The sequence below is a fragment of the Meles meles genome, chromosome 10 (genome assembly GCF_922984935.1).
Source record: "Meles meles chromosome 10, mMelMel3.1 paternal haplotype, whole genome shotgun sequence".
NCBI classification, from domain to species: Eukaryota; Metazoa; Chordata; class Mammalia; order Carnivora; family Mustelidae; genus Meles; species Meles meles.
In genome coordinates, this window is record NC_060075.1 from 96,689,850 (window position 1) to 96,706,535 (window position 16,686).

At 59.9% G+C, this 16,686-nt stretch overlaps 1 protein-coding gene across 10 annotated transcripts in view; it reads right to left on the reverse strand.

Annotated features, from left to right (window-relative positions):
- Positions 1-16,686, reverse strand: part of TNS3 (tensin 3) — a 200,427-nt gene that overhangs the window by 19,205 nt on the left and 164,536 nt on the right. For all 10 annotated transcript variants that reach the window (XM_046020349.1, XM_046020350.1, XM_046020348.1 and 7 more), the window contains 3 exons: positions 2,867-3,038; positions 641-1,272; positions 58-144 (listed from right to left, as the gene is read on the reverse strand). In XM_046020349.1, the coding sequence (XP_045876305.1) occupies positions 58-144; positions 641-1,272; positions 2,867-3,038 (891 nt within the window). The remainder of the gene's footprint in view (positions 1-57; positions 145-640; positions 1,273-2,866; positions 3,039-16,686) is intronic.

Genomic DNA, 16,686 nt, shown 5'->3' on the forward strand with positions numbered 1-16,686 from the left:
TCCCGGGGCCGTGCCCCTCCGATGTCGCCACCCCGAGGTCCCGTCCCGCCCACGCACCTTGCTCTCTGGAGATATCCGCCTTGTACCAGAATTTGGATGTGTCTTGGACAAAGTTCACGGACACGAGCTTATCACCCGGGTTATCTGAGAGAGAGAAGGCAAGAACACTCTGGATGGTTTATTGCCGCCTGTCACCTCGCTCCAAGTCCGGCCCAGGGCGGGGACGGCATGTCGGGGAAGGAGTGCCGTCTGGCTCCATGGGACTGGCTGGGGTGCGGTAGGAGCCTGTGCTTCCCGACACACTCAGCGTGACACGCGGCCAGCGTGGTGTGGCTTAATCCTGCTGGAGCCTCGTCTCACACATCTGAACTCTTGCATTAAATGCTGGATGAACTTACTGAACTCAAGAAAGGAAGGTTATTTTCAAAGAAGGAAGATTCCGAGTAGTGGGAGAAACAGAAGCTGACGGGGGCATGTGCAGAGCAGAGGGGAATGGAGGACAACGAGGAAAACACCCTGATGGGCGGCTCCAGGCTTGGCTCTCAAGGTGCCGCCCTGAATCCCAGCGCCACCCCCCCGAATTGAGTGAATGCACACGGAGTGTGGGGGCAGGTGCCTATCACGGCTGACACGTGCCTACCTGGGGAGGGCGCTGCGGCCTCCAGAGGCTTGGGGAAGTCCGGGAGGACGTTTGGGAACGGGATGCTCATGGTGCTTCCACTGTGCGGGCTGGAGAAGCCGCTGGAGGACGGGGAGGCCGAACCCAGAGACCGGTCCCCCTCCGAGGCTCGCTTCTTCTCAGGAAGGGGCGGCTGCCCGGGCAGGGTCAGGCTCTGGCCCGGCAGGACCGGGCTGTGGTGGCTGCCGTGGCCAGGCGTCACCGTGAGAAAGCCATGGGACAAGAAGCCGTTGTCAGCCGCCGCCATCCGGGGAGTGCCAGGGGCCTGGGGGACTCCGTGGGAATGAGCCAGCACGGCCCCTGGGTCCTCTGCTGGGGGCAGGCCGCCTCCCACGGGGACCGTGCCGAAGCTCAGGAAGGCCTGGCCACCTGGGGGGCCCCCAGCTTCAGGGGGCTCTGCCAGGGACAGCTCATGGTTGTGGAAAGAGGCCTGGAGCTCCGCAGGCGGGCGGTGGGGCCACCCGGGGCCATCGGGACCGGGGCTGGAGAACTCTTCGGTGCCCAGGAGGCTTCCTGCCGGCCGGCTGCTCCCCAGCGGAGCAGGGGTGGCCTTGGGGCTGCTCTCCACCCACGGGAGCTCAGCTGACGAAGGGCTGTGGGAAACATGCAGCAATCAGAACACCGCCCCAGGAGACGCCCTGAGGCCACCGAGGGTCCCGCTGTTGGTGAGGACAGGGACAGGTACCTGTGCTGAGGCCTGGCCCAAGATGTCAGAAGTCAGACACTGCCATTCTCCCCTCCCCGTCACTGTGCACCCCAGATGCTCTGCCCCCACACCAGTGGATGCCTGCCCTGCCCCCTCCTTCCTTGGTCTTCACTCAGCAAAGGTCCCTCTGCTCGAAACAAAAGTCAACTGTGGGGGCGCCTGGGTGGCTCAGTGGTTTATGCCTCTGCCTTCGGCTCGGGTCGTGATCTCAGGGTCCTGGGATCGAGCCCCGCATCGGGCTCTCTGCTCAGTGGGGAGCCTATTTCTCCCTCTCTCTCTGCCTGCTTGTGACCTCTCTCTCAGTCAAATAAATAAAATATTAAAAAAAAAAAAAGTCAACTGTGGCCTCGTGTCCAGCTCACAGCCCACGTCCCTCTGTTCTTCCCTCTGATGCCAACCACGTGGTGCGCCATGTGTGCTCCTGCCAGAACATCGTCCTTGGGCGCAGACTGTGTCCCCCGCTTTCCTCTCTCTCCTCCCCCGAGACCTAGCACGGGTGCCCGACTCAGTTTCCACTAAGTGCCTGCTGGATAGCCAGCTGCTTAAGGGATCCCAGTGAGAACATTAGAGGTTGGGGCTCCTGGGGGACTCAGTGGGTTAAGCAGCCGAGTCTCGGTCTCAGCTCAGGTCTTGATCCCAAGGTTGTGAGTTCAAGCCTCGTACCGGGCTCTCAAAAAATAGAAACACATTTAAAAAAAAAAAAAAAAAAAGGAATGTGAGAAGTTACCATATCCAGAATGGAGACTTCCCTTTTCAAGGGTATCAGAAAGTACCACACAGTTAGAAATCCAGTAAGTCGACCGCCAACCCCCCACATCACACTCGCACTTGACCAGCAAACCCTTCGTACTCTGGGTGGGATGACCTTAGCAGAGACCCCCTTGCATGGTGGCAGGAGGCAGAACGTGGACACTGAACTGAGGCACCGTGTCCTCGCAAAAGGAGCTGCTCAGGAGCCATTCCTATGCTGTGCCCGTGCAGCGGCTCTGAGGCCTTCCCTCGCCAAGCGCCAACATGTCTCTGTCTGCAACCCCCTTCTGCCCTCCCCCACTGCGGGGTGTCCCCGCACTTTCCGGAACACCAGCACAACTTCCACATCCCCCAGGCCACCACCATCCCGCCCACCGGCCCCTCCGCCCACTCTGGATCCCGCCTGGCCCGGCCGTGGAGGGACACCAAGTCCCGCTGGTCCCCCCGCACTCCAGCTCCAGCCATAGCTCAGAGTGCATGTCGCAGACGCCCAGTCCTTAACTGGCCCGTGTCCCCAGACTCCAGCAGCCCGTGTGGTCCCTGAGCGCTCGGACTGTTAACACCAGGGTGGGGGGGGCACACTCTCCAGAGTTTGTATCTTGTGATTGCATTTCTGAAGCGTGACCATTATGGAGAATGGCCGGGTGTCAGCTGCAGGTCAAGCCCCCCGTCCTCCCTTCCTGGGGCCCGTGGTCAGTTCTGCGGGAGCCCTCAAGTGCCCGTCTCCCTACCTGTCCCGCCGCTGGCCGGGGCTGCTGCTGGAGACAGTGCAGGAGGACACGAACGCCCGCTGAAAGGCAGGTCCCGCCGGCACGTCGGCCCGGAGCGCCGCAGGTCTGGGACCCCCGGGGCTCTCGGACATCCCCGCCGCGCGATGCAGGATCTCAGCGCAGCCTCGGGTATCTGCAGCGGGAGAGCAGGACAAGACACGCTTACAGGCCTGGTCCCTGTCCTGGAAGGAGCGGGGTTGCTTCCAGACATGCGGGCCACAGGTCCAATTCGAATCGAGGAATTGAGGGGCCCGATTCCACTAGGTGTGGGTCACTCTTGCCTGGCACGCTCCCCAAGGACAGGACAGGACGCGGAACACATGCCCTGCGCCCGGCTCGGCACGCTGACTGAGCTGAGGAGCATCGTGCAAGGTCATCTGCAAGGGCAAGGGCGTGCAGCCCACGCTGCCTGGCCCCTGAAGGCCGGCACACTGACCGCCGGAGTCCACCCAGCCCGCAGGCGCTCACTGCAGAAAGGGCCAGCCCTTCCCCCTGCGTACGGGAAGAAGCCACTCCACAGAGAAGACCCGTGTCCAGGGCGCGCAGGCCTGGGGCTGCGGCTGGGTGGCCGCTGAAACTCCGTCTGTCCCCAGGTGGGAACTCGGTCCACACGCTGGGCCGTGAGCTTTCCGGTGCAAACACGGCCCTACTGGCTGATGGCTCTGCTGGCTGGTGTCCTTGACCCGGCACGGGGCACAGACCCTGGCCCGGCCCCTGTCGCTCGGGGCGTGAGAGGCCAAGCACTGTGAAAACCTGCTGTTTAACACCAAGCCCACACACTCCACCGAATTTTACACGCTTCCGTGACAAAATGTCCACCTGCTTGAGGCCCAGCATCACCATCATTTCCGGATATTTTTTAAAATCTTGCTTTTTTTTTTTTTTTTTAAGATTTTATTAATTTGACAGAGACACAGCGAGAGAGGGAGCACAAGCAGGGGGTGTGGACGTGGGAGAAGCAGGCTCCCCACCGAGCAGAGAGCCCGATGCGGGGCTGTTCCCAGGGTCTGAGATCATGACCTGAGCTGAAGGCAGAGGCTTAACCCACTGAGCCACCAGGCGCCCCCCTACTTTTTTTTTAAACTCAGCTTTAAGAACGGCACTGATCTACCAGGGTCGATGACAACATCGTAAGGAATACGGGTTATTCTGGTTTCCACTTTACAACGAGGGAGGGCGGATAAAAGCATGATGAAGTTTCTGAAAACCCCGCATCACTCCCATCACTCATTTCTGGGGAGGGGTGCCACTAGCGCGAGTCACATGTCCCGGCCACAGACCCATTTGGCAGCATGTGGATCGGAGACTGGACCCAAGCCCATGGGCAGGGCTGTGGGAATCCCACTAAACCCGAGCTACGCGGGCAGCCGGGACTGGAGGGACGTGAAGAGCCGTGCCGGGCACAGCCGCCCCTGCTGGCATTTCGGGCTCCTCGGCTCGGAACGCGGGGCCAGACGTCTGCACCCAAGACAGAAGTGGCTGCTGAGGACCGAAGAACAAGCAGGGATTTCAGCAGTTTTCTGGTGGGGTCAAAGTAAGACCAGGAAGCTCAACGCACTGACCTCGGATTTAAGGGGAGGGCCCTGAAGGCTACATCGTGGGGACACCAGCACCAGAAACAGACGAGCCCCCCAGATCTCAGTAGTATGCCCCAGAGAAAACCTCCTCACCCTCCAGAGCCTGCCTCTGTCTATTATGGATCGATTGACTGATCAACCCATCCGTCCATCATCCACCTACCTGACCACCCACCCATCCAGCCATCTAATCATCCATCCATCCATCCATCCATCCATTCCTCTATCCATCCACCCACCCATCATCCATCCATCCAACCATTACCAACCCATCTAATCATTTTCCATCCATCCATCCATCCATTCATCCACCTATTCTCCTATTTGTTTTTCTGTACTTTTCAGACGTAATTCAAATACTTACTTTTAAAAGCAGACTCGGCATGCTAGGAACGGGTACCAGAACAAAGAAATGAAAACAAAGACAAAAAAAGAGAACGAGAAAGGGAGGTAGCCACAGATATATATGCATTAGAGTTAAGACACACACTTAAAATTAAGTAAGTGGGAACTTTCAGAAAAATACAGAACTTCACAGAAGGACTGGGGAGCATTAGGAATAAGGAGTAGAAATCCTAGTATGACGTACAAACACAATTAATGAAATGAAGCAGGAGACTGATGAACCCATCGGCGGATGCGCGAGCTGAGACGGGTCAGAGGCCGGAAGCAGTGGCAGGAAAGGCATGGAAGACGGGGACGGCGCCGTGTGGGACACGGTGAGTGACGTCTAACATACACGCAATGGGGGCCCCGGAGAGGCGCAGGGACGAGCGAGGCGCAAGCAAGCCCGGGGAAGTATGTACTGAGAATTCTCCCGAACACGCTGAAGAAATCAAGCCACGGGTTCAGGAAAAAAAATCCACTAAATCGAAGCAGGAAGAGTCAACAGGAATCCGTACACACTCAATCGATGGCGGAAGTGATGAAAATCCAAGACCAACCTGAACGGCATCTTACCGGTCTGGGAGGGAACGGGAGCCGACTTCAGTGCTGGTACTTAAACGCTCGGTTAGCCTGTTTTTACAGGAGCCCAATGCCCACGTCGTGTCCAGCACTGTGAGTCCCAGGGGCGGACACGGCGTCTGCGTCCACGCTGACGCCTGTGGTCACCAGGGTTGCACCTGGTCCACACGCTCGCCTCCGGCACCTCCACAGCCCTGGGGCAGCGTGGTCTCACTCCCAGTCGGGAGGCACCCAACACGCCAGTGTGACCTTCCAGAAGGTTGTACTTTTAGGTTAGAAAACCTTCTAAAATACACAGTTGTTGGGTGCCTGGGTGGCTTGTTCGGTGGAGCAGCTGGCTCTTGGTTTCGGGTCAGGTCAGGATCTCAGGATCATGGGATCAAGCCCCATGTTGGGCCTCCCTCCCGCGCAACTGTCTTCTTTGTAGAAAAAACTACATTCTCAATAGCACGTCCCTGTGTCCACTTCCCACGTAGGACAGAGCTGCTGGGCGCCCACCACAGGTCAAAATGGTGCTGGCTGCCAGACTCCGGGTGAGCGCGTTGCCATAAATTCAGCCTGTGGGCTTTAGAGGCACCTGCCGGAAGGCTTCCTGGAGGGCTTCCTGGAGGAAGCACGTTCAACGGGAGCCTGGAAGGACGTGGGTTTCCAGTAAACCAAACGGATGCCATGGGAGTGGGGGCACCACCCAAGGCTCTGGGCTTCCCAGCTTCTTGCACCTGCTATGAATGAATGAATGAGTCCGCAGTGGCTCAGAAGTGACAGGAAGAAGTCCAGGGTGGGGTGTGGGTCTGACCCCGAGGAGTCAGGCTGGATGTCCCGATCACCCCCAGGCCAAGGAGCAGCACTGGACTCTGGGGTCAGGACTTTTTCTCAGTCCAGCCCATGGCGGGTGACTGATGGTGCTCTCAGGGGTCCTGGTGCAGCCACAGGAGCTGCCGGCTCCCATGTCCCCAACGATCCTGGGAAGCCCAAGCCACGCCCGCATGGCGCCTGAGATCACCACCAGCAAAGAGGCAGGCGGGAAATAAGGTCCCGCTTTGTCTGTTACCCTGTCCCTGTTCCAGGAAACAGCAAACTCAGCGCGCCCCATGAAAGTGGCTTTGTTTGCAGCTCTGCACCAACACGGGGGCCGGGGCTGGGTTTGGTTCCCTGCCCTGAGTGACAGGACTTAATTAACCCTTCCATCTGGACAAGGGCCAGCCAAGGACCTCATTGCAGGGACACTGGCTTCCTGGCCACTTCTCCCGCAGGGTCGGGCCTCTCTGTGCTCACATACGCACGCGAGTGAGGCACGGCGGCCACCACGGGGCTGCAGCCCCCACCGTCCAACCAGCAGGAGTGGAGCCTCAGGAGAAGGGGCACGGCCTCCGTCCTCAGACACGCAGGGTGCTGGGAACGCGAGTCCACGAGCAGAAAAACACGCCAGGTCCGGGAGTCTGGCCACAGACCACGAGCACGCACGGCATTCATTCCAGGCGGGGCACGCCGGGAGGGCAGACGGGATGCGTGTGGTCCAGCCTCTCCACCCTGCACATCCGTTCACAGCTACAGGGACGTCTCCAAACGGGCTGTCTCTGGGTCTAGCCCCCTGTTCCGCGCACCCAGCATCTGCAGGCTCAGTCTGGGGCCAGGAGGAGGCCCGGGGGTGCGGTGAGGGCCATCGAGAGCGGGGGAGGAGCCCTGTCTGCGAGGGAGCCTTGCAGGTGACACGGTGACAGCTCGCTCTGCAGCGGCACGTGCGGCTGCCTCGGAGGGAGCAGGGCTCAGTCCGCCCTCCTGCATCCCGCGAGCGGCTGGCCTCAACCACGGTGTGGCGGTCAGACTTCTCCCTGGGGCCACGGCACGCCCCCCGGCAGGACGCGTCCACACGTGGGGGCGCTGGGAGCCGTGAGGGGGCGGCTGTGGGCCCTGCTCCCTCCAGGTCCCTGGCGTCCCCCAGGCAAAGCACAGTCTGTGTTCCTCCTGAGAGTCTCACATTTCCCCTTTCCGGCGGACACCCAGAGGAGGGGCACAATATGGTCAGTGTTTGGAAAGTGGGCCCCCGGCTTCCTGGTTCCCTTGGCCAGCTGGTGTCCTGGCGCCTGCAGGGACCGAGGACCAAGGGGCTGGGGAGGGAGGAGGGGAGGGAGAGTGTCTCTCCCTCCGGGGCTCCCAGACCTTCCAGGACCCTCCGGGCCCAGGCTCCCCTTGGCTTCCCCTTCCTGCACTTCCTTTACCCGGAGCTCGGGTGACGGAGGGTCACAGGCTCTTTTCCAAAAGGTCTATTTTTAGGCCGCACTGGAGCTGCTGCAGGAGGTTCCGTGGGAAGCGGGGCAGCATCTGCTCTCCGTCAGCCACGATTTCCATCACACGGAAGTCAGCAGGAGGAAGGGGACCCCACAGGCTCGCCACCTGCGCAGCGGGGAGCCGGCCAGACGCGAAGGTCCACGCGCACACGCAGGGCCCACCGCATCGTGCACAACACCCAAGCCTGTGACGTCAGAACAAAATCAACGCTCTCTCCGACCTTCCCGCTGCAGAGAGACCCTTACAAGGCACAACAGTGACCACCAATCCGTCAATTACTGTTCGTAATTACAGGCTGCCAAGACACTTTCAGGTCGTCTTTAAAGACAGAAAAATTGGGGCACCTGAGTGGCTCAGTTGATTAAGTGTCTGCCTTCAGTTCAGGTCATGATCTCAGGGTCCTGGGATCGAGCCCCGCAGGGAGCCCGCTTCTCCCTCTGCCTGCTGCCCCCCTGCTTGTGCTCTCTCGGATGAACAAATACATAAAATCCTCAAATAAATAAATGAAATTTTTAAAGACCTGTAAATCATATTTAGCGGGGGTCACGATGATACTCGCCTGTCCCGGAGAAGAAAGTGCAGTTTTGCTGTCTGACCAGCAAAGCTGACCTCCGGGCTGTAAGAAGCAGATTTTTTTCAGTCAACCTTTGGAAGCGAGTGTGAATCTTTAACGATGACTCACTGACCGACCATCATCGATCTCTCATTGATCAGTATCGATCTATCGGCCACTTTTCCGTCTCCATCCCCTGCCCTCCTGCTCACACCCTGGGACTACGGAGAACCGAGAGAATTCTGCGGAGTGCGTCATAACACAGTTTTGGTCTCTGGCTCTGTATTTCCAGGTGTGACAGTCGGGGTGGTGGGGAAGGGGGCGCCCAGACCCCCAGGCTCTGGGGTCACAAGTCATGGACCACTGGCCTCGTGCCCAGCCTCGGGGGCCCTCCAGGCTGTACGTGCAGAATCCCATCGACAAACACGAGCTTAGACGTCTTCTCGGGTCAGTTCAGTGCTAAATTTAAAGCATTATTTTTAAGAGGCAAACTTCGTATGGGAAGTTGGGTAGCAGTGATTTTTTTTTTTAAAGGAAGTCCTTAATCTTAGAACGCTTCTGTTATTTGTCCAGAAACAACAGGCCATTGACCCAACCTTCTGGAAAGCAAAGAAAGGACGGCTAGGAAGCCACGGATAATGAACACTTATTAGGGAAAACCCCTGAAGACTGGAAAGGCACACCGTGCATCCTTCTCGGTGAACACGGAAGTCACACGTTCGCAGACCCATGGATACGCCGCCCTCACAGGAGGAGGGGACCAATGGCCCCCTCGGGGACGGTCTGAGCTTTCTCTTTCATAAGTCTTCTCAGAGCGTGAATGTGTTCCCTGGTCAGGTCAGCGTTTCCTGTGAGCAGCGGGACCGCCTCCCCAAGATGAAGCTGCTCTGGCTGCCAGAATCACACGCATTCTCGCCCACCCCCCGCCCCGGCACAGCTGGGGGGCCCAGCCAGCGCTGGCGTCAGGGTTCCTGTCCAGGCGCAGGCAGGTGACCCTGCTGGGATGCCCTCCCCCAAACTGGACGTGCCCCCGCCAGTGGCACGGAGAAGCAGGAGCTCCGCTAAAGCAGCTCACGGCAGCTGGGCCCCGACCACGTCCCATTTCCACTCTGAGGTTCTCACTCCGACGGGCCGGCAAGAAGACCCGTTTGCTCCCAGCTGGCGGCTGCACCGTAGGGAATTCTAACGTGGAAAACAGTGAGATGCTTTCTTTCCTGCCCATGAGAGTTTCCGAGTGTTTCCCACTCCTCAGGCGCACCGAGGGGGCCGGTCTCTCGGGTGCTCACAGGGCCCCTCAGCACCCCGCTGAGAATAAGTATTTGCAGAACCGCGCTTTGGCACGTGCACCCGGGGAGCCAAACTGCTTCCTTCTGCAAGACTAAGGGGAGCATGGCGTCGGGGCTGGATGTCCTGGGGACACCGAGACCACCAGAGCCTGGGCCCGGGAGCTGGGTCTCCTCCCAGACCCAAGCCCCTCCCCAGCCCGGCACCAACCGCCTGCCTCCTGCCTCCACAGATCTGACGCCTCGCAGACCTCATTCCCGTGGAACCACGTGGTTCTGGTGCTTCTGTGTCTGGCTTCTGTCCTCGAGGCTCGTCCGTGGGGGAGTGTGTATAAAAATGTCCTTCCTTTTTAGGGCTGATGATGGGTCATTGCTTGGGCTTTATCCTCCGTCCCAGAGAGCACAGGTGCGGGCTCGGCTTTCGGGCTTCTGCGAGTGGCTCCAGGCTTCCTTCTGTGTTCTTTCCACCAGCTACATGGGGACTGGTCACCTGCAGCAGCGAGTGGCCCCAGTGATAGGAGATCACGGTTTCCAAGTTGCCTCCCCTCGGGTGGGAGTCCCAGAAGACAGGGATGCTCAGGGCAGATGGCGCTGGGCCCTGGGGACAGGTGCCAGGGAGGAGGCGGAACCGAGCGGAGGAGAGCCTGCACGGCTGCTGGAGCGCTGGCCGAGGAAGTGGCACGTGTCCTGGGACTTACACACAGGTTGGAGCTCAGCAGCAGCACGGACTCCGCAAGACGCCGGCCAGGTGGGTCGGTGACGACGCTGTCTCTGCGACCGTTTTGGCTGAGAGTCCCAAGTTCCCAGAATTATTCCAGCCCTGCACTGGGGCCGGGCCACCGGACAAGGATCTTGATGCTTTCTTCCCTTGGGCACAAGCCCCAGCATATCTGGCTTTCCTCTGGAAATGCCCACAGGCTTCACACTCAAGTCAGCCACGGACCTTCTGCAGAAAGGTGTGAAGGGCCTTCAGCCTGGCGAAGACCGCCGACAACACGCAGCCCCTGAGGAGCCTTCAGCCGCAGGATGCCTTCCTCCCCGCACAACCGCACGGCGGAAACTCACTTTCATGCTCGCAGAACCTGGGCTCCAAACCTGCCTCTCGGCCGTGGCTGCAAAATGTCATTTCCAGTGGAAAATCTGACAAAAATCCTCAACGTCCTTCCAGGATGCTCGTCTCCCAGAATCCCTGCCGTTTGGGGACCCGCCTCCTGTATGCCCCAGCGCAGGCGGCAACGGGGACCCCAGAGGGCTAATAGGAGGTTTCTGCCCTAATTTCAGAAACCGTTAAGTCTAGGGTTCTCAAGAGGTTATCAGTGCTCAGACCCTAAACCCAGGTCCCTAGCCAGGTAGCAGTGCACTTAGCACGCCTAACCCCCGGCTGGGACCACGGGATGCCGAGGCCACGGACCCCAGGAGGTCAGCGCTGCACATCTCGGCCTCGGTTAACAGGACGCAGCTCCTCGCGCTCCTGCCGTTGGGGAGTGCGTGAAGCAGAGATGCAGAAGACGTTTTTGTGAGAAAAGCAGCCTTTTTCATCAAGCATCAGTTTCTTACCAGTAATGACCGTCTGTGTGGCACTTCCTAGGCTTACCTGGTCCTCAAAACAACCGCTCAGAATGGGGGCTGTCCCAAGCCGACAAGCCGGGAAACCACGTCTTCCAGAAACTCCCTGCCTCGCCTGCTGGATGGGACTCCAGCACCACGCCCATGTCCCCAGTCTCAACTCTGCAGCGAAACACGCTCTTCAGCCTGGAACAGCCTCCCTGGGTCGGAGTCCCAGAATTCCCACACAGCAGGTGCCATCAGGCAGCGCGGGCGGCCATGCACACGGCCGATGGGAGCCTTACACATTGGAACGTGCCCGCGCATCCTGGAGGCTTGACGCCCCCCATCCAGGCGTGGCAGGGCCAGTCCCTCCCGAGGCCTCTCCTGGCCATGTAGACGGCAATCTCCTCCCTGGGTCCTCACAGGGTCCACACGGGTCCCTCTGTGTGTCTGTGTCCTGATCTCTGCCTACGAGGACACCAGTCATGCTGGACCGAGGCCTAATCATGTCGGCAAAAGCCCTACCCCGAATGCAGCCACGTTCTGAGGTTTGGAGGTTTATGTGAGCTTCTGGGGAGGGGCACAATCCAGCCCACAGCACGGGGAGGACAACTTGGGGCAACGTGGCCTCTTTGGAGATGGTAGGCTGAGACGGACTCTCAGGACGGCTCCTCGGGAGGACATGGACAGTGCTCACAAGCCGTCTGCAATGAGGAACCGGAAATGGAAGGAGAAGCCTGGTGTGGGAGGAGGCCACATGTGGAGGCCCAGGGATGCAGGCCAACACGGCAGAACGCCTGCCCACAGGCCCCAGGTGACCTCGCGGGGGCAGCACAGTGTCCGTGGTACCTGCCATCCCGTCCACATCATGCAATGGCCCTGTGGCCCAGTGGGGCACCAGGACCCCCCGAGGGGACGAGAGGGCAGCTCCCTGGACCCTGCTGCCTTCCCTCTGGGGCTTTCATTCGGGTTCCCACTTGACAGCAATGTCAAGTTCCGATGGGCAGGCTGGTCACGCCGGCGGGCGAGGTGTCTTCACTAATGCCCAGTGTTGTGGGCGCGGGGAGGCCTTGTGGGCACATGGGGACCCCGAGGGGCCCACGGCTCGTGCACCAGCACCGGCGGCTGCGCCGGGGAGCGTCCAGCCCCAGGCACGTGAGCCCCAGCTGAGCCAGCCATGAAGGGGTGGGCTTCACGGGCGCACGTGCAAACACTAGAAAAATGCTCAAACTGCTCCGAATGAGCAACTGGCCCACCACTTAAGGAGGGGACTGAGTGCACCCACAGCCCGAGACAGGCACTCCCTCCACGGGAGGCAAGGCTAGACGGCGGCAGATCCGGGCAGCACGCGTAGGACCCTTGCCCCAGAAAGGGGCCTCCCGCAGGAAGAGACGCAGGAAACCACTCGACGTTCGGGGAGGAGGAAACCAGTGACTGGAGGGTCAAGTGCCCACCACAGACCCGGGTGACCTGCTTGAACTGCATGCTTGCTTCTGTCCAAACACAAGGGCACACTGAAACCCGCGGCCGAGGACTGGGGCGCTGCTCCCTGTCAGAGGCTCCCAGATAGTGTCCGCCCCAACTGGCCGGGCAGACGACCTCGTGTCCCCCATCATCTGTTACACAGAACGATCGCAGCGGATGGGGACCATGTGACTTCTGACCCTCTCAGCCTCCCGGAGGAGGGGATTCTGTGTCTACACCTGAGCAGCGGAAGCATGAGCTGCCCCAGGGGCTGTGAGTGACAGCGAGCCTATCCCCTGGGCACCAGTGCCCAGGTGGGGACTCACAGGAGGCTGAGATCGGAACAGACAAGATCAAGAGAAAAGGGAAATTGAAAAGAAAAAAACAAGTCTTATGATTAAAGGAAGGAGAAAATAAACTGGCGGGGACATCTGGGCGGGTGTGCACAGACCTATGTGGAGGCCAGGAACCTGAGACAAGTCGGGGATGATATGTGGTGGTGGAACCACCACGTTGGGCCCAGAGGGGCCTTACCCTGTGACAAGCCCCTCCTAGGTGCAGGTGCACTCCTGGTCCAATCTGAGGCCTGACCCAGAGCCCCCCTGTGGACCCCCCGCCCAGGATACCCTCTGTGGTGCAGATCCCACCACCCCTCTTAGGACCCCACCCCCCATAGGCCCCCCTGCAGACCCTCCATCAGGAGGGGAGGCCGCTCTAGTCCCTGGGGCTCCTCCTGGCCAGCAGGGGCTGCAGGGAGGGCGGGCCGAGCCACCATGCAGCCCACGGAGGACAGCTCTGCACGTGCTGGCCTCTGGCTCGGGGCCCCAGCTCCCCGCCGGTCTGTGTCCCCACAGAAACCTCAACTCTGCACACATCATCAAATACACGGGGTGCCGCGGTTTACTGGGCACGGTTGTCTCTGTCTCCGTGGTCCAGCGAGGGTTTGCCTGGCAACCTCTGTGCCCAAGTGTACACGGCACCTCCCCGGGAGGACAGAACTCTCCAGAGCAGAAAGTCCAGGAAGAGGAGGCTGTGCTGAGAGACAGATGATGGATCAGGGTCTCCACGGCGCAGTCGGAGCTGGACCAACACACCTTGACCTCGTGGCCACTGAGCCCACCTGTCCCCTCTCCACATATGGTCACAGAGACGTGTGCTCTGGGCAGCTCGTCATCAAGGGGTCTGCACCCCACGGCCACGCTCCACGACAACCGTTGGGCACCACACGGACCCCTGCCCAGGGGATGAAAGAGACGGCTGCGTGTCTTCCAGAAGCATCCGCGTCCTGCTGGGGCTCCAGCCGCAGCAACGCCTCGCCCCTTCTTCCCTCGCAGCGGATCCTCACAGGTGAGGACAACGGGTGCTCTTCTGTTTTCAGCCTTGTTCTCATAAACTCTCCCCACGTTCTACCCCAGCCCCGCCAGCACTAGGAAGCAGGGAACCACCCCGAGCGCGAGGGTTTGCATCCCACACGGGGTCCATCGGGAAGGCCTTCTCCGGTGCCCCCGCCTGCTTGGACGGCGATCTGCCTGTGTGACTCTGGGGAGATGCTCTAGGCCTGTGGGTATCTTCTCCAGACGGTGCGAGTCTCCACTTCCCCTCGGGGTCCCGCGTCTCAGCACAGAGGAGGTGTTTGTGCAGCTTGTGTTTATCAAACCAGCGATGCGGACAATAGTCAGGCTGGGAACTTGTGCTTCCAGAGATGGAGCAGCCTCACCCCTCCCAGGGCCTCACCCCTCCCGGGGTCTGAAGGAACAACTCTACCCAGGGTGCCACCCCACTGCAGCGGGAGACCTGGGCAGGTGGGCAAACAGCAGCTTCCTGGAGCCTTGGGACCTGAGGCAGGACGGGGCTGCCCTCCCTGGTCGCCCTGCTGCCTCCCACAGGCCCCAGAACTATCACCCAGCAGGGACAAAGCAGCCCCAGGAGAAGCCTGCTCAGCTCGCGGGAAGACCAAACCCCCCCGACACCAGGGGAAACCCTCAAATGGGGGGCTTAGTAAAGCTAAGCAGAAAACGCATGTTTCCTCACAACCCACTTCCTGGAGGAGGAGGCCCTTAGGATGTCCCCTCTAAGCAGGTGTCCGCAGGGTCCAGAGGCGAGCTGCCCTGCACCCCGGCCTGTCTCGGGACAAACGGCGGGGCTGGAGGGAAGGTGAACTTCAGCACCGTGTAGCTGCAAACTGGTCTGGGCAGGAGTGCTGACCACCGCAGAGAGGAGACCAGACTACAGAAATCCGCGTCTCCTCCCGTGGCCTTAGTAAGCGCAGGATGAACGGAAACCCCCTCATCACACAAGGACGGGGACAGTCACTCCAACGAGAGTGGGCAGCGAATGAGGGCTGCGTCGACACAAAGCAGGTGCCGGGATGGCCGGCGAAGACCTTCCAGCAGCTCGTACCCAGGCTCCAGCAGACAACTACGCGTTGTCTTGAAGGAAGTGAAAAAAAACCATCAAAATCTCAACACGGTTGTAAAAGTTAGCACCAAAGTAGAAACCACTGAACTGAAAGATACAGGGAGAGAGACGTGAGCAGCAGCAGAGCAGAGGGTAGAGGGGCCTGGACTCGAGGGCCTTCACTGTGCATAAGCAGCACAAACAGACTAGAAAGAAAGGAGGAGTCCACAGGGCCCTGGGCCAGTAACGGAGGATCCCGTGGTTGAGCCGCCGGAGACCCAGAAGAGGAGAGAGCGCCGGCTGGAGTCATGAGAAGAAACCACGTCTGAACCCCACCCCCCAGTGGGCCAAGGACACAACCTCTGATTCAAGGAGCCAAGAGCCACAGAGCAGCACCGACACTAGGGAACCCACCCGTTGGGATGCGGGTTCCGAAGGCCAGGGCAGGTGCCCTCCTAGGAGCCCCACACAGGGGGTGCCGACTCGAATGCGGATGACTGTTCACCTCAAACCCAGAGGCTGAAGGGGGGCAGCACTGAAGTCCCAGGTACCAAAGGGAAAGAACTGTCAAGTAGGAATTCTAGGAATTCCACATGTGGCCAAGATACCCCCAGCAACGGGGCAGAAAAACACATTCGCAGAGGACGGACAAACGGACAGGACTCGTTTCCAAACCCACCCTTCACGAATGGCCAGAGCACGTTTTCTAGAAAGAATGCAAACCCTAAGGTGTGGAACGTGCAACACAGAGGGGACATCGGAGCTCCAGTAAGGCTGAAAGCGCTCCAGTAAGGCGGGAAGAGAAGCAGGGGTGAGACCCGGGGCAGCCAGCAGAGAAACGCACACGCTCCTCTCCCCATGGAGAACGCGCTTGACATGTAGGGCCCTGTCGCACCTGCAAGTGACCCACGTGAGGGCACAAAGGGGCCCACTTTGCTTCTGTCCATTCGGGAAACTGCCCCAGCTCTCTCTGCAGAGCAGCCCCTCTTTCCCGTGGGCTGCACCCCGTTTCCTGGAACCAGACTTCCAGTGGCTGTGAGCCGGCCGCATGCCTCCCATCTCCCTCTGTAGCACCCACAGGCCCGACCTCGGTCCAGCCCCGCCCGCTCAGCGCCCCGGCTCCCCGGCAAGTCCTCCCCTCAGCCGACGGTCCCCCGGCCAACCAAGATCCTTCACTACTGGACTTCAGAACCACTTCCCCAAGCTCCCTGAAAACAGGCCCATCGGGGTTTTGATTGGAATCACGCCAAGTGCACACGTGAGGTTGGTAAGACTTGACGCCTCTATGGCGTCACCTTCCTATCCAGGAACACGGTCTTTCTCTTCCTTTACTGCATCTTTTTAAGTGTCTCCTATTAAGTTTTCGAAGGTTCTCACGGGAACAAGACGTGGGTCACTGCCAACAGTCTGCACGGAGCATTACTACTGCGCTTTTCCTTCTGTCGCCGCCATCATACTCCTGGCCTGCTTTCCCCCAGGCCACAGGCCACTGCGAGCCTGCTGAACCCGGGAAGCTGGCAGACAGCAGAGGGGACGGAACAGCTGGACAGCTGCATCCTTCTGGAAGGACGAGGGATAGCAGACTGTGTCACGTCGGGCCTGGGCCTACAACGCACACAAGGACAGGCTGCAAGGCCCACATCTTGTCTTCGGGGAATGCTTCTCCTCCTTACCCCTGCAGAGCTGTCAAACAGCTCCACAGCC